Consider the following 22,187-nt stretch of genomic DNA (forward strand, 5'->3'; position numbering starts at 1 on the left):
TGATATATGATGTGTGCTGGCAGGGGCTCCTTTAAGGAATGTGAACTCTGTTTTAGAAGGTTGAAGGGCATCGTGTTGAGAGTTCACTGAGGAAACGTGTCCCGTCTTCCTTTGTGCGGAGGTTGAACATTTCCCATTGCACATGGAGCACATGGAGAGATTCCTAAGCATTATGGGCCGTCCCTGTAGACGACACCGTTTTTTGGCCTCCGGTCAAATGTGTGTGTGAATTGTGTGTTTTCTGTGTAACGGGGCGGGATTTTTCCAGAGTTGACGGCCACTTTCCCATGACAGGAAAGGGAGACCACAATACTGATGAGAGCTAATGGTCAAAACAGCTGAAACAGGTGGTAACGCGGGCCAGGACTCTGCTGTGGACAATGGTAGAGACAACAAACCGGACATGTACAGTATTTTAACGTTTGGGCTGGTGCCAAGTGGATGAGAACATCGCGGTGGATGAATGGCAAAGGTCACTCAGGTTTCATAAGTCTGTCATTGGCTGTTTTTAGTCCCTCACATGTTCTGTTTCCTGTTTTATTTTGAAATAATTACCGCTGCCTCTGGTTTCACAGTCTGCTTCCTGTAAAGTTTCCCTCCTCTGTGATTACCTGCCCCGCCCTGATGTGTTTCACCTGTTCATTGTTATCCCTGCACCTCTGTCCGTCCCCAGTTGGTCTTGTCTGCCGACCCGTAAGTGTCCTTGACCTTATCTCAAGATTAGTTACTCGTAGCCTTTTGACCTCTTTTGTATTTTGGATCTTTTGTTGACGCTTGCCTTTGAGACCCGGGGTCGAGCCCCGTCGGATCAAGGTCTTTCTACATGCAGTTTGCATGTTCTCCCCGTGTGTGCGTGCATTTCCTCCGGGTTCTCCGGCTTCCTCCCACAGTCCAAAAACATGCAGATTTGGAGATTAGGGAAATCCCTGGACTGGCGAACTGTTGCCTTGTGCTTTTGGAAACCTGTTTTTTTTTGTTTGCAGAGTAATCAAATCAACAACAACGACACAAGACTTTAAGACACCATTTCTATTGTGAACCATGGAAAGAACAAGAGCCGCTCTGCATCAGCCTGACAGCTGCGGCGCTATAGATACAGTCCAGTACCAAATATAAGCCTCAAGGCTGCAGACCTCCATGTGTCCTTAAAGGTTCACCAGGTTCACTGTGGCAGCGGCTTTTTCAGAAGTTAGTGAGAGAAGTCAGTGATTATTTTTAATTACTTTATTAAGTAAAGTGCTAAATCAATAAAGTGCATCGTTATATTATTACCATATTAACACATTTATTATTTAACTCAACAGTTCTCAAATTGGACCTGTGAAATGTCTTCAGATTCATCAGTTAAATATTATGACATAAAGGCCTAGACATTTTAATTTAATAAATAAATAAATAAATAAATAATAATAATAAAGTACAATTTTTTTTTGTCCTTTGGGGAAACACTGAGGACCTCTGATGTTTATATTTAATGATGTTATATTATATAACAACATCATATTATGCATTTTCCTCCAGTTTATAAACTAACTGCCATACATACATACATTGAATCTTCAGTTTAATACAGCCACGTTCCCACAAATACAACTAGGAAAATTAACTAGGATTGTTCTTTGTCTCTCTGGATCCAGTGTTTGAATCGTCCTCATTCTGCAGACACACAATGAAAGTCCCGAGTGAAAACACGGTCATTTTCTCACAGCCAGAAAAATGAAAGATCACATCTGCTGCGGATTGACTTACAGGTGCAGTGCTTGTGCACCGCAGGCCTTCCCGTCGTGTTGTTTGCATGACTGCAGGGAACAAGAGCACATCTCCACCTCCCCGCTTCTATCCCAGACATCTTGATTTAATGCTCCTTTGTGTGTGTGTGTGTGTCTCGCTGATGTGAAGAGTGAAGGTGGAAACCTTGAGCGTTCTGTCAGTGAAGGCTTTTAGCGTGTGTCGCTGTTATTCTGTGAATTGGTACGAGATGCACACTAGTATAAAAAAGACAAAACACAATACAATCAAGAGCGTGAGGCTGAGAGGTTCCCCCCAGAGCATCTGAAAAAATATTTGAAGGCTCGACAGGATAGAGAGGGAGGTGTTCCACTGCAGGAGGAAAGGTCCTGACCTTCCGCTGCTGCCCACAGCTAATGGAGGTGAACCTTACGTCAGCACAGCAGACTGAGGAAGGAGGAAAACAGAAAATACATCAGGATAAACCAGAATTACAATGATCCGCTTTGGATATTCTTTGTAACGTCGTGCAAGGAACAGAAATGGTTGATATTTGACAGAACACTTACCAGCCATTTTATTAGGTACACCCACTGAACACATGTAGCCTGACTTCAGACCTCCTGAGCCTGTGTTCTCACGTCTGTCAGACGGGAGTATCTTGTGTTGACGCTCGGGATGTTTTGTGTGTCGAGAAACATTATCTCGGACTTCACAAGAATGAACTCACATCCTTTTTGCGCAACATCTGGAAAGCTCCACTCGAGTGTGTCGCGTTGACACCCTTCCTCCGCTTGTCCTGCGGGTGTCCTCGACTTAAACTGTCAAACACAAACAACCTTTCATGTTTATCAGCGGGGGCTAAAGATACACCGGCCTAAGTGCAATCAATTCTCATGCAGCACACAGTGGCACTCTTTCCTTTGCACTAAAACCCATGTTCTATAGTCATAGTAAATCTCTCAAGAGTCATTTATTCAGCATTTTCTCATTGAAAAAGAAATGCTTCCTTCATGGGATATTTACTGAGGAACGATGAGAGTTTGAGAGTCACCTGTCACGGACATCTAATCTGCAAATCGGGATTATTCTAGGCAAAGAATGTTAATAACAAACATTATGCAGTTTTCCCCCCGCATATCTGAGGAATTATGAAGATAAGCAAAAAGGGAAAGATAAGAGTTTCTTAGATGACAGAAGACAGATGTCCTTGATAACAATTTTAACTCATTTGTGTGGCTGGGACTAAATGGGTAACCGCTAATCACACGAGTCAATGGGGGGAGGGTTATATGAGTGCAAATGTGAAATTCTTTTGGTTTGTGTTACCTTTAATATGTTTAATATGTGTACTTTATGCAAGGGGCTTTGCTTTATGGAGGCTGCCCTCTTTGGCGCCATGTTTCTACAGCTAAAGTAGGCGGAACATGGGTTTTTCGATGATTCCCTTGTGGTTTGCGGTACCATTTGATTGTTTTCAGCAAAAAATACAGATTTAAATCCCTCTGTTTATCACTTGCTTGGGGGTTATGGGCCTTAAGATCAACCTCAATATCTCACCATGTCCAGGAGGTCCGCCGTGCAGATAATCCTTCCACATTCCCATCGTGCATTCATCAGGTTTACCTCGAGAGAGCGGCCGTGCACGATCAGTCTCCGGGGGCAACCAAACAGCTGGGCAGAAATATGTCCGATGAGGCCCTTGCAGAACTCCAGGGGAGGCCGGTTGCCATGCAACAAGCCGCTCTCTCTCTCCTCTGTACCTCACAAGCCAGTCATAATACTTAAGAGTGAACTCAGATTTCCTCAATCAGTGTCTGAATGTTATGCAACCTCACACAGAGGAATACTGTTCTAGTGACTCTTTTGATAAAGGGGTTGAATATTTGGATCCTCTGTTTTTAAGATACAACAAATCACTCTATTGATCTGTTTGCTGATGTCTGAAGTGGAGCTTATCATGTTAAAGAGGTGTAGCGTGACTTATTTTGGGGGGAGGGACTGATAATCTGGGCAGTCGTTCAAAGTTCTGGAACGGGCTACTCCACAGGGAGGTCAGAGGTCACAGGCAGTGCAGGAATGCAGACAGAAAAGCCTGGTAGAATGAGACTTGTTGACATGTTTAACCCGCTGGAGTTTACCTCTTGTTAATGTGTACTTAAAGGGCATATGTGCAAAAACAAATATGTACAACAGTGTCCTTTAGCGGTGAAAACAGTCCCTACAGTCTCAATTCAAAACATTCTGTTTCCTACATCACTGTCCTGCCGTCTGATTTTTTTTAAATGCACAAATAGTCAAGCTATTTTATTGATTTTTACAAATCAGCAGCAGGCAGAGAGTGAAAATCTGACACCGCGAGCATGACCACATAGAGACGAGAAGCTGACAATGAAGTATTCACAATCTCTCTCTTAAATTAAACATAAACCAGTGTTTCAATTGAAGAGATAACATAACATGGACATTTTTCGTCTTACTTGTGATATTAAATGTGTACTTGATAATTATACCACTGCCTGAATTATGTGGAGTTATATCATGTGTGAATATTCCCTTATTTTCCCACTCATCATATATTTTTTGTGTTCTTATCTTCTCATATTTAAGAGGCAAGACTGTCGTTCCAGCTCAAAATATAACTTCTGAATCTGCGAGTACATGAGGAGATCCATTTTAGCCACTTGGGCCTTTTGAAGAGACCACAGAGGATCAGTGCACCAGGAGTTCCTGTCAAAGTTTAACTGAGAGCTGAGAGCGAGGCCCCCGGGAGAGGAAGGACGGTGGAAATCTTTAAAGTGAGGCCATACAAACCAAATCCTACACAATGGACCCCCACTCCAACCTTAAGCTGTGCTCTGCCTTCATACACATATACTCATTGTTTACCTACCTGTGCTTTTATCCATGTGTTTGTGCTTTCTTTGTGTGTGTGTGTGTGTGTGTGTGTGTGTGTGTGTTTCAAATGTCCAGCTAGGAGATTCAAAGCCAAACACTGAGCTTTTGAGTTCAATCACTGTTGATGTATAGTGCAGAGTCGTACCCGTCCCTCCTCCTCCTCCTCCCCACGACTATACCGCTGTGGGACGGAGCATGTGATCTGTAATCTGGAAGGGGTGGTGGAGGTAGGAGGAGTAAGGAATGGGGTGATCTTTGAAATACGTGTGTGTGTTTTGTTTTTGTGAGTGTGTGTGTGTGTGTGTCTGCAGAACATACGTGGTTCCTGTTTGCTCACATGAAACATTGTCAGTGATCGGTCTCAAGCAGAGCTGCAACTAACGATTATTTTCATAATCGATTCATCGTTCGGTCCATAAAATATCAGGAAACCTTAAAAAATGTTGATCGGTGTTCGTCCACTCTGGAAATGACGATGTTCTCAAATGTCTTGTGTTGTCCACAAACCAAAATGATTCACTTTCAATGATTTCTTTGTTATCCGGAGCAAAGGAATTAAGAAAATACTCACATTTAAGAATCTTAAACAATCAGAAATCTTGTTTTAATCATGAAAAAAACTTCAAACCGATTAATCGAATATCAAAATAGTTGTCGATTCATTTAGTACTTGATGAATTTTTTCAGCTCAACAATATATGCTATATAAATATGCATTAGTATGACATGTTCACATCCTGTAGGTGGGTATTCTCATTCCTTCTGAAAGGTTTGCTGGAAAGTAGAATTTGTTGTTTGTTTATTTTCGAACGCGTCCTACCAGACACTACAGTAACCTGTGTTAAGCCTCTCACAATAACACAACATTTCACAGAATTTAAGAGGATAAAGGCCACGGAGAGGTGATACTATGTCGTGCTCTCTGTGCCTCTCTCACACATACACAGACACACTGACCTTCTGTTGCAGGTGCTATTACTAAATGCTATTTTAAAGGTCAGACTTGTTGGTCTGCCCTGGTTTCCCATTTTCTGTTGCCAGACAGAGGGCAAAGAAACTTGTCTTGTTTCCACTGTTCATTGATCATTTAAACATTTTGCTCTGTAGCATTTGGGTTCAAGAGTCATTGTCATTTCCGAGGGAATCTCCAAGTCAGAGTCGATGGCGTTAGATTTCGTCGGCGATTTGAGCAGAGACGGTTGGGTCTTGACGGGGGGAAACATTCTGTTGAACAACAACAATGGGCCGTCAGGAAATTTGGCTCGGGACGTGCTGTAGGCAACAGGCACTTCCCCACAATGCACTCAAGAGATAACCGCACAGCCTCTTGATGGACGGTAAGAAAATGGAAGCCATTAGCCACGGGCTGACCTTTCTTCACGAGGCTTTCAATCCGGCCACTCTGCAGCACAAAACACTAGGCCTGGGACAAGGGATCCATTACGTAAACTGCCTCAGTTTACAGTTTTCCACATAACATCTTGCAGTGGCAATCAATGGACAGTTATGTGTTTTGTCGATATACAAAAAAGAGACTGCCAACAACCCATAAAAGTGATGTATATGAAGTCCAGTCGGAGCTTTATTAAGCTGAGCTCTAGAACGCCGCGCGTGAGTTCTATGGGTTCACAGCTGCTCGCGTCGACGCCCATGAGAAACTCAGCCGCCTTTATTCCCTGCAACGCACAGCTGCACGTTAAACAAACAAGCATCGTGACCAAACTCCTGCTTAAGAGGTTTTTTTTGTCTCGTCAGGAAATTTTGACGGAGAGAAAGCAGAAGGGGGAGTAAAAGGCATGTGAGTCAACTCAAGAGTGTGATGAAATAAGAGCAGACACAGGAGGAGGAGGAGGAGGAGGAGGAGGTGAGATTGACACATTCAGAGAGAGCTGCTGTTCTGCATTTTAGACGTCAGGATTTTGGCAAAATTAGAACTTAGACGACACTTCCGTTGGGCTGTCCTCTCCAATTTAACAACATATTATGCAGCAAGTACAGTTTATCTAATCAATCAATCTATCACAAGCTTTGCCTCCTGTCTGTGGGAGTGTGGGGGCGAATACGACGTTTGTTTCCTGTGGTGAAGCAAATCTGCTGCGTGGCTCCGTACGGAGTTAAACTTTGACCTTGCATCATCACAACCTCATCCAATAGCAAAGGCTGTCTGTGCGGTTAACCCCGAGTGGCTGTTATTAGCTTTAGTTTTCAAGAACTGAGATGGAAGTCATTGTGAGGCAAACAGCCAGTGCTTTACAGTGTGTTATTGCAACAAAAAAAGAAAAAACAGTGATACAACAACCTCATGTGTCACCCACATTCAGCAGGCAATGATAGGTCATTCTGTGTAACCATACCAGTGGTGGTAAAAGTATAAAAAGGTTTTATTTGTAAGATTTAAACCAGGGAACCACAAGTCATTTTGTAAGCAATTGAATATTGGGCCAAAACATGGTATCAAAGTGCCTTAAAACGTCCTCAGTCACAAACAAAAACCCACATTTGCTGCCTTAAGCTAACTATAATGTAAATGTTATCTAATCTGCAGCTTATTACGAATTATTACTTATTACGTACTTGTACTGTTAATATTTATTGTGCATCATTTCGATTTTAAGTATTACGGCTTCTTCTTTGAGTCTAACACATGCAAGTAGTGCCCAAACCTGGCTGTCTCCATGACAACAGCAGTGTTCTTGTTTGTGTTTTTCAAACCAAACATTTAGGTTTTTCAGTTAACTGTCCAGAAAACAGAATGTATTAGAATCAGTTCATATTTTTTCTGGATAAAAGCGCTGAACTTTGGTGAAGATAAGCAAATAATTTAAGTTTGGCCACCAATTGCTGACCACTGATTTAATCTAAATTTCTACCAGGCATCGGTCTTTCAATATTTTCCTTTTTGGACCACTTCATCAAACTGTAAGGATAACACTGATGTTTATTAGTTAGGTTTCCTGATTTCTTTACGGTACTTTTTTATACTTTTCCCAAAAATATTGAACTTTGGAACTGGAACTTTGGAGCTTGTCTCCCATAGGAAATGAATGGAGAGTGCAGTTCAAAGTCGACTTTGCTGACCAAAGGCAATTCTCAGCATTTCACATAATGTTTGAATAGTTTCAAAGCTTGTCTGCCTGGTCTTTGGTTGCCTGTTGCTGTGGGAAACAACACAAATTAAAGAGGTGAGAGGAAACCAAAACAGCAAAGTGGCAAAACTCTTACACCCAAACAATGTGATAAGGGGGTTTTATAACTGTGTGTTTTTATGTTATGAAGAGAAAATAATAGTAAACAAACTGAGAAGATGAGGAAAGGGGCAGAACATGTTGTTGTTTTTAGGACTGAGGACGAACTGTGACATGGTAGAGGCCTCACTGCTCGTAGCAGAGAGTGAGCGAGGAGGAACACGATGAGAGGGATTTTCTTGAAGCAGGAGCTGCTGGTGGAGCTGTTGTACTCTCACTCCACTCCTGGGTGTTCCTGTCAGGGCTCCAGGGAAGCAGACATAATTCACTTAATTGGTTCGCACTGTAACATGAATAAGACAAAGCAACATTGTCCTCGATGGATTCTTCCTCTTCTCTGGAGCAAAGGTAGCGAGGACCTCCCTCCGCTTCCTCAGCAGATAAAGTCCTCGTTTTAGAAATAAAATCCATTCTTGGCACTTTTTCTGCACATCAGCAGCATTTAGAGTTGCATCTGTGGTACGGCACTGATAAGGAACGACTGTGTAAGACTATTTAATTGCTGCGTGAAATCAGGGAGTCAAAGAGAGTACATTTATTAGAGGTGTTTCACAAACATTATATGGGAGGACCCACTTTTTTACAGCTGACAAGAGCAAATTTGTGCATAATGTAATGTTTCTGTAACAACTACTATTATTTTGAATGGATAAACCACACATTCATCTTCGCTGGTGCCAATCATGCCAACATAGAGACTCTCACTCTCACTCTCACATTCACACTTACAGTTAATTTACAGTGTTCAAGTAAAATGATTCAACTCCCCCGACCCAACTCTGGGCCCTGACCCAGTCTCTGGAAACCACTGATGTAAAGAACTGAGAAATTAAAGTGATAATCTTCATGAATAACAGTCTTAGCAATGTATACCTCACATGACACATGACAGCAAAACTCCGCTCCACTCGACTCAAAACAGGATGCTTGGCCCCCACATTCTCTGACCAACGCTCTGTTCACTCCTTTAACCTGCGACCCGCTGGACACGTTTGGACTGGGCTAACACACCTTTGTGTGCACTAAGAACTTAAACCGGTGCACGGCTGTACCAGGCAACGCGCCAGAGCAATAACCCGCATCAGCATAGAATAAAGCCAAATCTGCACAAACCCTAAATCTTGAGCTCCCACGTGAACAAGAGTGGACAGTTTCCCACTCAGCGCTCTGACTCACTAATTTCAAAATCCAGGAGTCACTGCTTTTTTTGAAAACTGCACTTTGCTCCTCAAATCTTTTCTATGCAGGATACTATCAAACAACAAAAAAAGCATAAATTGACCCTCTTATTTTACTTTAATTACAAAATAAATGCAACTGAAATATCCTAATGTTCATTTTAATGCAGGCAGGAACAGGGACTGTGTCCGTACTGGGCAAAAGAAAGAGACATTCAAACAATTTGAATTTGACCTTGTTGGGTTAGTGTATGTCTGGGAGGACGGTAAACATCCTGTATAGACACAGCAACCTTTTTCACAGGAACTCTGTGAACTGTGTGTACCAGTGAATGCATCCTTCACCCTTCTGTCTGTGCATATATAGAGACAAGCAAACACACACACACACACACACACACTCACACTCAACCCTACAGGCAATTCAGACACTGAGAAGTGACTTAAAATCAAATTAAAATAAGTTGAGTGAGGTGTCGTATCCTGTACTTCAGATTATTATATCATTATAGGAACGATTATACAGTGTGCCTCCACACTAAACTTAAATCAAGAATTCCTGTGATATTAGAGTTAAAGTAAGGGTTATACACATATTAAGGCTATTTATCCGTCTCAGAATATAGCTCATTTGTGCATTTTGTAAGTATGCACAGCAAATGAATGCAGAAATCTGACTAAATGAAGTAAATGTGAGATATTTCTGACAGATATTGCAGCTGTGATTCAATGTCAAGCTTTATTTGAATCCAAAAACAAACAAACACGATAACATCAACAACTGCACTAACATTCAAAAATAAGAAGCATGAAGATTGACTCGTCTCCAACATGTACAGGAATTAATAGGCAAAAAGAGAGCAATTCAATTACAGCCTTTGCGATTTGCCAGTTACATTGCATCAAATTACAATTTAAATGTGATCATGATTAAAATGGCCTAAGTGTTTTCTCCTTACACCAAATTTAATGAAGCAACAGAAATGATGAAAACCACCGCTCCTTCCTAACAGCTGCTTCTCAGTCCTTTGAGTGAATGAACTTGGTGACTTCACACCTGTGAGTGATACATTTGCCCAACCGTAGACACTAAACTAACCAAACTCCCCACATCCACATTTCACATTCTCACACTCACACAACCAGACACACACCCACACGTCCATAATCCAGACAGGTCGTGGGGTTTCCACGGGGGTCAGCATTTGCCGGACGCGGCTTTTATGTGGGCCGCGCGATTGCTGTTGGGCAAAGTCATCGCGTGGCCTCTGGGATAACATCCATTGGCGTTCGCCTCACTGGCTCCATTCAGTGGGTCAGCGAGAATCTTTTTGAACCGGCAGACCTGACATGAAACTCACAGAGTCCGGTCAGCAGAGTCAGCAAATATAACCCACCCCCGTTTAACCTTTTAATCAGAGCGGGGGGGGGGGGAGTACGGGAAAAAAGGTGGTGACAGGAGTGACTCCCTATGTATTTGAGTAACGGGGAACTGTGTGCTCTCTCTCTGTATGTGTGTTTTATCAGCTGACTGGTCAGCAGGTCATAAGGTCAAAGCCACTTTTCAACCCCGATGACCTCTGTGGCAAAGTCCTGGTTAGTTTTTCACATAAAAAAAATAAATCATCCCTCACATTGGATGAACTGAGTGGACGGATTGGAACACTCTTCAGCATATGGGAATATATGGAGATTATTATTCTGACAGTAATTGTTATGATGTTGAATCAACAGGACTCTGCTGCTCTCTTGTGGTGAAATCTTGTGTTGGTTTAATTAGGACCACAATTATCTACAGCACGCATCAGCAAGTAAATGTGTTTGAGGGACAGTTTTTTGGTTGTTTACTGTCAATTATAGCAACAGAATCTATTCGAATCAGTTCATAGTTTTTCTGCTCATACTTTTGCTGACCACTGAAGTTTGAGTGCAGAGAATTGTCCTCTGTAATAAATACAGCAGTTATTCTGTTATTCTAACACCCATTAAACTTGTCCATGGTATAATACTATAATATATAATGAGTGGCTTTTATTTACTCATGTAAATATAACATTGTCGATATATTGTGTGGAACTTGCTGAACCTGTTCTCTGCATGACGACAGCTGGCGATACATAAACTGAGAGGAGACATACTCTGTGTCTTTGTTCATACACCGTTTATAATCTATAATCTATAATATATAATATAGTCTCTCTCTCACACACACAGGCCTGTGCAGCTATTCTTCATAGGACACTGTATTGACTGCCATTTATTTGAACAACCAAAACAAAGTGTAATAAACTTAAACTAAACTTAAGCTTACTACAATTCAAATCTTAGCCCAATGACTACAAGGTCATTGTTAATACAAGAAAAGGTCCTAAACACACACACACACACACACATTTTGTGTGTTTGTGCAGCATTCGTAGTGAGGACACTCATAAACATAATGCACTCCCTAGCCCCTTAACCTAACCTTAACCATCAAAAATGTTCTCACTCCCTATGGCAGAGGTCTCAAACCTGCGGCTCGTGGGCCATATGCAGCCCTCCAATTGATTTCATGTGGCCTGCCATTTAATATCAAGTTATAATGAATTATGTCTGTCAGTTTTAAAAAATCTACAGATTAATTTTGGATCATGCATATGGTTTTTATCATGGACTTTACCATATGAAAACAAACACGTTGATGTTGAAATTCCGTGAAATTATTTCGTTATCTCAATGGAACTTTTTGGTCCTCACAATTATATCCATACAAGAAAAGTGATCACTGTTGCTCTGCAAACAAAAATACGGGGGCTCCTTTAAATGGCTTGTACCATTAACAATGAAGGAGAGGGGGGTGTCCGTAATTCCACATGATGGCTTTATTAATTGATATCTGCAGTCACAACGAGGTAGACGTTGTATTTTTCAGTGATACGTATCGTAGTTTAATTTTAATATTTGAATCACCTTCTTATTATCCAGTGTAATCGCCCTGTAAAGTAAACACACACACACACACACACACACACTGAATCACAGTTGTTCTTCTTGTGTCCAGCAGGGAGTTAATGAGCGGAGGCAGAAAGAGGATTATCTGTGTGACGGAGACAAAACTCTCCCGTACAGTAAGACAGTGAGAGAAGTGAGTCAGACATGACTGCGACTGAAAGCAGCGAGAAGCAGCCCCCACACAGCAGCGTGACAGCGGACTACTGCGCTCAGCTGCAGCGGTGGATGTGGCAGTATTACTGGGGCAATGGCAGCTGGCAGAGCTGGGTCTCTCTGTCCGCCTTCTCCTTCCCGCTGCCGTGCGGTTTCCCTCCCAGCGGTCACACGGTGGGTCCACCTGCAGCCGCCTGGACCTCCGGCGGTGGACAGCAGGGGGCGGACACACGGAACTGGACCACTTATCCTCATTATTACCCGCTCAGTTTTCCCGCGCCCCCTTCTCACTCAGCTGGAGCTCAACCCGAGCAGAGTTCAGCAGCAGCAGCAGCGGCAGCAGCAACACAGCAGAGTGGGAACAATGCACCTCAGACAGGTGAAGTTATGACGCCACGGTACACGATTTCACCCAAGTATCGCGATAAAAAGTACTCACAACAAGTATGAGGTGAATTTCCATTATTGAAATGATGGTAAATTGTTAATATTTCACTTGAGGGTCTTGGAAATGCTGTCAACATCGAGAGAAGGCATTTACGTTGAAGTTCCACAAGGGGGAGCCTTCATCTTTCCAGTTTCCCCAGTAGTTCAGGATTAAAGTGTGTAGCTTTTAGGAGTTTTTTTTTTGGCAGAATAGAATATACATCTGGTGTTTTTGCTGTATAGTTGCTTTAAATGGAATGTTGTAGGCTTAGAACTAACCTTTTATGTACTTGATGTAAAGGCCTTGCTTTCCGCAGGCTGCCATCTTGGCTTCTCTCCTGACTCTGGAGGATCCAGACTAAGAATAGAGACACGCCTACAGTCTCACCATCAGATGTCACTACTGACACGACCAAGTCAGTTCATTTAAAAGAGTAACTGAACTGAAATACAGCGGGAGGGGTTGGTGTTCGGTTTGATTCTTGTGTCGCGCTCATGACTCTTCCAGGCCCGACGCTCTCTGACCAATCGGTGACCGGCAGTCTGTCAACATCACGTTTTACTAAAAATATGCATCAGTAGTAACATGTTTTAATGATACTCCTACACTTTCTTTGACATATTGGTTACATCCTCAAAGCCAACTGATAAAGAGGGAGATGAACTGATATTACTAATGCTATCAACTTAAAGTAAAACTAAAAAGATAGATCTTACAGATGAATATCTGTTTATGTGCTTTTAGTAAGAGCTTCTGAATACAAACCTGGGCACGAGGCATCGCTTGTTTCTGTTCATGAACCTAAAAGTATTGTTACAACCCGGCTGCAACAAAAATAGGGAGAAAAGACGAGTACTAGTGCAAAAAAATGATTTATTTACAAATAAATTAAATATCAGTGTCAGTAAGTATAGGCAGGTATGCGCGCGTGTGTGTGCGCACAGGCCCATGCCCATGGTGTCTGTGTGAGAGAGGCCAGCCAGAGTCTGATGAGAGAGAGCCAGAGAGAGGAAGGAAGGCCTCTTAAGACAAGTGGTGTCCAGGTGTAGCTCATCCCTGTGATGATGACCCCGCCTCCAGGCCTGAAACAAAACAAAGAAGGCCAGCACAACACTCCCACAAATAAGGGGTCGTCACAGTATAAAATTATCGCAACAGTATCATGAATCGCAATTATTTTCCTCACGATAATTGTGACAAGACTCTTGCCTTTGCAGCAAGAAGACCCGCGTTTTCCCCCGTGTGTGCGTGGATTTTCTCCTGGTTCTCTAGTTTCCTTAAGATGTCCAAAAAAACATGCAGATTTGGGGATTATGCAAATTGACACTCTGAATTGACCATAGGTGTGAGAGTTTGTCTCTATGTGGCCCTGTGATGAACTGGTGACCTGTCGTGGGTGTGACCCTACATTTTGCCATATGTCAGCTGGGTTTGACACCAGCGACCCTCATGTGTAGGACAAAGAGCCTCTGTAGGTGCTGTCCATCCTGCAGCAAAGTGGAGGCTTTACTTTGTATAAGCTGGGTTCATCCATGAGAGTCTATCCTCTCTCTTGAATTTGTATTTCCCTCACAGGCCGAGAGTACACCATCCCCTCTCCTCTGCAGAGGTTCCTGGCCGAGACATTGGACTTCTTTATCCTCTTCTGTGTGAAGGCCACCATTGTGCTGTGGATCATGCATCTGAGTGGGATGAAGTGAGTAGAGCTTTAAAACAGCGACATTTGACTAAGTCCTCCTCAAGCTCTGCTGGCAGCTGGGGTTTATACTGCACCGTGCTTTATTATGTCTCGCCTCTTTTAAAAAGGGACATCGCCAAATTAATCACGCACTTCATCGTGGAGGAGATCGACGAGAACACGTCCATGGAGGATCTGCAGAAGATGATGGTGGTCGCTCTGGTCTACAGGGTGCTGGTGTGTTTCTATGAGGTGGGTCACGTTCCACACACTGCCCATGATAGCAAAAATAATAATGAGTGTACCAAATTTAGGTTTAAAGGCCTCACATTAATCTGTGTAATTAAATTTCAAAACAGTAAAATGCACGTTTATTTAGAGAGGAACAGAAATCAAACTTAGTTATTGTCTTGTTTATTTTTAAATATCAAATAGAGTTGAAGCCAAAGTTTATTTTCCACCTCCCTCCTCTTACCTTACAAAATCCTTATTTCTGCTATTGTCTGCAGTACAATACAGCAAACTGCTTGTTTTAACATTTTCAGAACAATTACTCCTTGACTGACATTTTAAACATGAAGCTTGTTAATTGATAAAGTGCCAAAACATAATTACACATTGATGCATCGTCACAGATGGGATGTCACTGCTAAAATATGATGTGGAGGAGTCAGGCCTCAATACTAATTACGAATTAAAAGGATGTTTTAATTCAATAGTTTTTCAAGCTAAATGGAAACACTGAAGCCAAATGTCTTTTTTTGATTTGTGATTTTACCACATACTTTCCATAATTCCATACTACACACAGTCTGTCCAGTCACATTGAGCTGTGGGTGCCTCATTGCCACGTGCGCGTGTTTTAATGAGACGTGTCAAGAGTTTCTCTGCGGCACAACATTGTTTCCCAGGATGCAAGGTGATGCAACGTTGCATTCATAGTTGCCGGAGATAAAGTCATGCATCAGGTTTCTTGTTTGACTTCTGCACCAGTGGCTTGTTTTCCCAGATGGAAAAGCAGCACAGGGACATTCAGGCATCTCTGTGCAGACTAATGATGTGACGTGGCCTTTAACCTTAACTGTGAAAACCCCAACATTAATTCAATCATTGTTTATTCAGGGAAAAGGTGTTTTACAGCAATGCCCTGAATTTGCATTCAAAATATAAATACAAAATTTTAAATATAATTCAGACTGAAACAATGATTATTATTTTATTTTGCTCCATATAACAATAATAACAATAATAATTTTGGTTTGTGGACAAAATGAGACATTTGAGAACATCACTATCAACATTTTTCGACGTTTTATGAACCAAACAATTACTTGGTTAATTTTGAAAATAATATAATCAAACACAGATACAGAACAAACAAGTCTGGTAATGAGTAAAATAAATTGTAAAACAATACAAAAATGACAAATTAGTAATACAGGATAAGATTTATAAAAGTAAAACAGTTTAAGATTAAGTTAATAAAAAAAAAAACCAATGAGATAAAAACAATAAAAAGTAGTAAAAGGACGATTGTCCAGGAATAATGAGCAACAAACAAATCAAGGAGTAAGCATTTCAAATATGCTTTGTTCCACTTGTCTGGTTTACGAAGCTCAGAATGGAGCAGTTTCACAAAGTCTTCAGTGCTGTGAGCATGTTTGATCTTTTATTGCTTCACATTTTTCTTGCTTTTTCATTCCTGTGTTGTATAATCCATGTTTGGAACTCAGTCACATTTGGATTGGTTGTTTGATTTCCATCCGTCTTGTACGATCAGATCATCTGTATCTGGGGTGCCGGTGGTGCCACTCCAGGGAAGTTTCTGCTTGGTTTGCGCGTGGTGACGTGTGACACGTCCACTCTGGTCCGACCCAACCGAGTCTTTGTGTCGCCGGCGTCTAACGTCTCGCTCTCTTCGTGAGTGACGCACTGTTTCAGTTATTCCTTTAGCTTAGAGCATCTACTTTAGGACTCTATAACAAGGTGTTTTATCTTTTATGTGTCTTGATCTTCACAGCTCCACGGTGCGAGCATTGAATAAGAACTTCTCCATCGCCTTCCTCTTTCCTGTCTTCATCACTCTACTCTTCATCCGGCACAACAGGACAGTGTATGATATTGTGGCAGGGACAATTGTTGTCCAGAGGAGAGAGGACTGAGAGCCTTGTCACGAGCGGGAGAAATGATAACAAGAGAGTGTGTCGACTATCCTGAAACTTTTAAATTTAAATTGAAACCAGTCACAAATGACAACAACAAACTGCAGCAAATGACTGATGCACTGGCTCAGATTAAAACTTGGACATCCATGGCATGCAAACATAGGCCGGTTTTGTTTGGAATCCTGACACCAAACTGTTTTTGTGAGGTGTTTATTACACAAAGAGGAAACCCTTTTAAGAAGTATTGTGATTCATGATGACGGAAATCGTTCAGGAAAGTGTGCTTTCCAATGTTTCCAGGATTTTCTGCGACTTCTCCTCACAAAATGTGTGTGTGTGTATGTATGTATGTATGTATGTATGTATGTATATATATATGTATATATATATATAGTCTATTTATTATTTTCCGAAGCTTAAAACTCCTATGTGTAGGATTTTGGCGGGGCCTAGTGGGACCAAATAAATCGCTCCAAGATGTCTAAACTAATGTCATCAGAATAATTAAACACATGCTGTACACACAAATTACTACACCAGTGGCGGTTGCTGGTCTTTGAAACGGGGGAAGCTCATTTCAGGCCCAGTTATTTATCCATAAATTCTGCAAACGAACATTGAGAACAAGGAAACACGACAATTATGTCAAACTGAAATACTATGATAGTGTTTTTTGCATTATTTAAATGAAAATGTTCTATATCGCAGAGTAAATGACACACAACGAGCAGCTATTTGTCTACAGACTACACTTCCACACAGGACTAAGGCAGAAAAGGTGTTCAAATATGTTCAAAAACTGTCTCTGCCTTTCAGACAGTTCCTCCAATCCTCATGCAGAAGCCCAGTGTCTGCACCCGCCCGCTGCTCCTTTCACTCCCAGAGAAGCTGAGCTTCCGTGGAAGTGACGTTTCTGCCGCATTCGTCCAATAGTAAAGCTTTATTTGTATAGATACCTTTTTAAAAACAGCAATTTACAAAAAAATACACACATATGTAAAAACTTTGAAAACCCCTGCATAAAAACACTGTTTGGTCTCCGGGGTCTGTAAATTATTAGAATTAAAAGTCGAGTATTTGAGTTTATCATAAAACCAAGGTGTTTAAATGAAGTAAAAGCATTATAAAAAATGGGTGTGTTTTAAAGTATTTCTAAAAATGACAATCACCATTGGGGAAAAAAAAACTGTCGTCCCATAGAGAACAGCTGAACTTAGAGTGGTTTTAACGCGTCACGTAAGATGGTCCGTCATCCGCGATAATCAGCTGATTCTGACTAAACACGTTCTAATCGCGTTCTAGCGAGCGTTTAGAAATGAAATGTAAATGCAACACAGAACATATTTGACGCCGTTTTAGAGGAAGCTGAGGTTCTACACATGGGGGATTTAAAGCAGAAACATTAGGAGGTTATTTTCTTCAGAGTAATGAAAGGCAAATGTGATGTTTTTGTTGTTTTGTGTCATGGAGTGATTTTATGAAGCAGTCGAACTGTAAAAAAAAAAAAAAAAACAGGTTGATTTTTAATCTATTATTTGTACTTTGTGTTTGTTATGAGGAAGTGTTATTATAGTGTGTATTTTCAAGTCAATTTGAATTTTCTGCTCATACTTTCCGTCCTCAGATCAGTAAATCCGGTGACCGCAGTTTGTCTCGACTGCATCGCTGACGACTGTCAATCCTAACAGACAACTGTTAGCGTTGTCCATCGGGATTGTTTCACATTTGGCTTTAACACACAACCATTGAATGTTGAAACCACACCTGGTTAAGTCGATCATTACATCCTCACAAATAAAAACTTCATCATCGCAGTGCAGTTGTCATGACTTCACAACATGGTGGGAATGCTCCTTTAGAGACTGAAGGCAGAGTGGAGTTGAGAAGTAACAACAGCTGAGAGGATTTTCACAATAAATCCAGTTACTAAAGCAGCTGATGCAACTACTTTGCAGTAGATAATGTGTACACAATTAAAATGATTCATCTTTACCACAAGAACTGTACATTTTTGTTAAATACCCTAATGTCAGCATATGGAGTATTTATTTTACACAGAACTTCTGATAAAAACTAAATTAGATTAAACTTTATTGTCTACAATGTGGACAATTGGTTTAGGATCCACATTAAAAAAAACATTAGAAAGAAAGACAATAAAAGTTCAATTTAAAGACAACAACATTCAGTTAAACATGTTATCGTTTAATAAAAAGAAAATTATAATTTGGCGAAGTATTTACATACATGGGGTTACATACATACTTACAGTATGTATGTGCAGTAGTGGCACATTTATTTTATAACATACAGTATAATTGTTGGCCGTATGTGTTATAACTTATATCATTTATTATATATTATATATTATATATTATAACTTGTGCCTCCTCTCAGAACAATTTCATAAATATTATTTTGTTTCTTCATATTGCTACGACACTTGTTGCCACATGGGGGCGACAATAGGCCAGACAGATCAATACATGGCCTTGATACAGTGGGTGGAAGAATATCTTTGCACATAATCTTAAAGATATGGCAATAGTAAAAAAATATATATATATATATGTATATGTGTATGTATATATACACACATGTGATTGAGGGCATGTAAGGCCACAAGAGCTAATGACGTGAACACACTGTGCACACTCTTTCAATCATCAGACAACATTATATTTGCCGCCTGTGTGACATCTGCAAATTCCCGCCTGTAGCAGAAAAAGCAGCGTGCGAGGAATCTTTAGTTCGCACAAGGTAATGTTTGACTTGGAGATAAAAAGGTTGCCTCTGCTCATAAAGCCTCAGCCTCACCGGTGTGAATATACAGCGTCTGCTCTTTAATGGCGTGTCAGACCAGGTTAATCATGTGCCGTGTTCAGTGAAGTCAGGTGCTAGAGTGTAGTATTTCATTACTGTGTGTGTGTGTGTGTGTGTACGTACAGTACGTACCAAAAAGACTAAACAATTGAATTATGCGATCAAAAATAAACACATTGCCTAATTTTATTAGAGCTTAATCTCATGAACACTCATAAATTTAATTTTGCCTCATCAGTAATGACTTGGATCATCAAATTTAATTTTGGCCCAAACAAGCCTCCATCATCTTTTATACATACATTTATTAGACCACCATTAAAAATCTGTTATTGTTATTTATTTGGCAAATAACAAACAGAATTCACCTTTTTTATACCCACATTTGACATAACTTTTCTGTAAATCACTATAATTTGACATCTTAATCAACATATAATAATGTTTGTAAAAACAGTACATTTGAAAATTCATAGTTAACAATAATAGTTATTTATTTTAGCATTAAAAATATCATTTCAGTTAAACAGCTTCTACATACTGGTGTAACCATTACAGGAACATAATCATTTAGTTTATTCATTACCAATGCTGTTAATACTGTTTTTCATAGCACATGTTTCACAGAAGTTAAAGAGAAACAATGCCATCTCTCTTCAATCTGCTTTCATGTGACCGCGTACATGTCTGCTTTAGTTTTTTGGGCCATTATAGATTGATACATTCTGTACCTCACTCCCCCCTGAAGCCCCGCAGGGACGAGGATTGCAAATTAGCCATGGCCAGAAGTTCAATAAAGAAACACAGCATCAGTTGCACTTTAAGTAGATGTAACAATGCCTGCATATGTTGTCCCTTTTGGAATAAACAAGTAATCGAGCCGCAGCTCTGTAAGGAAGCAGGTTTTTAGGTATTTTAGTATTGATCGTTCTGTGTCAAGGTCATGTAAGCCTACACGTGGACTCACGTGTTCTTCATTGTTGAAAGAAAGGCCAAATGTACTCAAGAAATTAAAGATTTAGTGCACACCAAAGTATTGGTTTTATAGACCAAACAGTAACAGATCACCTTTGTGTGTCATTACCAGGCGAATATCATCAATAAACTTACACAAATGACAAGCCCCATGCAGAGCTGCTGCACTCACTATATGATTCCCCGTGCCAAAAACGCTGCAGAGTTGAATTTCTTTGAGCCTTGTTCATTTAAGATTAGCCATGGGCATATTTTTGTCTTCTGGTCCCAGTAGGAAGAGCGTTCATTTGGCTCTACACTCGGTATGTTAGGAGTTTAAAGAGTAACCATTAATCCCTCTGAATTAGTCATCGTCACCATTCTCACGTCAACTCTTTCTCACTCAGGAAACAAAAACAACATCACAGCCACTTCTCTCATGACCTCTGTGCTTTTGCATGCTTTACTTCATTATGTTTGTATCCCTCAGAATTGTCTTTATATCTCCGAACTCTGTGCACCCACAACCGAGTCCAATCCAATGGTAAATTTAGGCATAATATTGTTGAAATTGCACTTAGAAAATCATTATTTTACTGGTCTGTCCGAGTCCGAGTTCAGTGTCTGAATTCTGAACATTTCTGTACATTTTTAGCTCGCATAACTTAGATTTTAAGTATTCAACGCCTTTAATGGCTGTGCGCCAGTGAGTAAATGAGCTCTCTGTTGTATAATCTCTGTGCACGCCACGGATGTTACAAAAAAACCCCAACTATCCCAACATTTTGTCACCCAGCGTGCACAGTTTTCAAAGTTCATCGCGGCATTTTGTCCTTCAGCGGCAAGTTTTTGTGCTGAGAGTCATGAGTTGTTCCCCGTGCCAAAGAGCTGAGTGAGGCTTAGCAATAATTACGCCTCGAGTGACTCTAATACAAATTTCAGAGGAAGAGTGGAGAGAGAGAGAGAGAGAGAGAGAAAAGGGCCCAAAGGAAGGAAACAATGGCAGAGGGGAGTTTGTAATGAGTAAGGAGGGGGAGTGCAAAAATGGGAAGAGAAGTGGAGGAGGAGAGGAAGAATGAGAGGCTGAGGGACACCATGCTTGAAAATTCCCTGTGATCTTTAAGCCGTGGGACCAGAGGCAATGGAATACCCTGCAGAAGTGTATTAAAATTCAGCCAGCCTCACTAAAGTGCTCACTTATTTTACAACAAATGCCCCGCACAGCTTAGTCATAGTCGTACAGTCCACATGAGTACAGACGACGGGCCGTCTCACACATACACAACCACCAGTGTTTCCTTCAGTGAAGACAGACAGACATTTGTGGATAAGTAACAAGGCTGATGAACTTCACTCTGTACTAAGTACAGCGACATGAAGACAACGGCGTCATCATATGTGGAACTGCATATGGATTATTTCACAGAACTATATCTGCTCTTTGAAAACCCTACATCTCCTTTCCTTTCCTTTCCTCTCTTCTCTCCACTCCTTTCCTGAAAACCAAATTATTGATAGTGTGGGCACAGAGGCTCATATGCAGCCAGCATAGCAAACTATAATCACATTTAAATGTAAACTTAAAAGGAGAACTTGCTGTTTCCGTGAACCTCGTCTGAGATGCAGACACTCACACTTTTATTACATGTAATAATGGTAATAATAATAATGATAAACTTTATTTGTATAGCACCTTTCATGCAAGGATTTGCAGCTCAAAGTGCTTCACCGTAAAAGGAAAATAACATTTAAAAAGAAATGAGATGTAAATACAACAGTATAACACAACACAGGGTGGAATGGAAAAAGGAAAAGTCTGAAGTGAAAAAGTAAAAACCCTGTTGTAACTTTGAAATAAAACAAAAGTTGCAAATAAAACAATAAATTAGGAGTAAATACATTCACTCTTTTATCTCACGGACAGCCAGAGTTTATAAACTGCAC

General features: G+C 40.8%; 1 protein-coding gene and 1 long non-coding RNA gene across 2 annotated transcripts; both read left to right on the plus strand.

The window, feature by feature from the left end:
* Window positions 1–317: 317 nt before the first annotated feature.
* On the plus strand, window positions 318–6,442 carry LOC122786901. The gene is made up of 3 exons (XR_006362497.1): window positions 318–472; window positions 4,339–4,526; window positions 6,382–6,442. It is a non-coding gene; the product is annotated as an uncharacterized LOC122786901 (long non-coding RNA).
* A 5,650-nt stretch (window positions 6,443–12,092) lies between these two features.
* fam8a1a (family with sequence similarity 8 member A1a) lies at window positions 12,093–18,280 on the plus strand. Its single transcript, XM_044053419.1, has 5 exons — window positions 12,093–12,575; window positions 14,199–14,319; window positions 14,430–14,553; window positions 16,082–16,221; window positions 16,322–18,280. The coding sequence occupies exons 1-5, from the start codon at window positions 12,188–12,190 to the stop codon at window positions 16,461–16,463; spliced, it is 915 nt and encodes a 304-aa protein (XP_043909354.1). The 5' UTR covers window positions 12,093–12,187; the 3' UTR covers window positions 16,464–18,280.
* The last annotated feature ends 3,907 nt before the right edge of the window (window positions 18,281–22,187 follow it).

This window comes from Solea senegalensis, linkage group LG20 (assembly GCF_019176455.1).
Source record: "Solea senegalensis isolate Sse05_10M linkage group LG20, IFAPA_SoseM_1, whole genome shotgun sequence".
Lineage (NCBI taxonomy): Eukaryota > Metazoa > Chordata > Actinopteri > Pleuronectiformes > Soleidae > Solea > Solea senegalensis.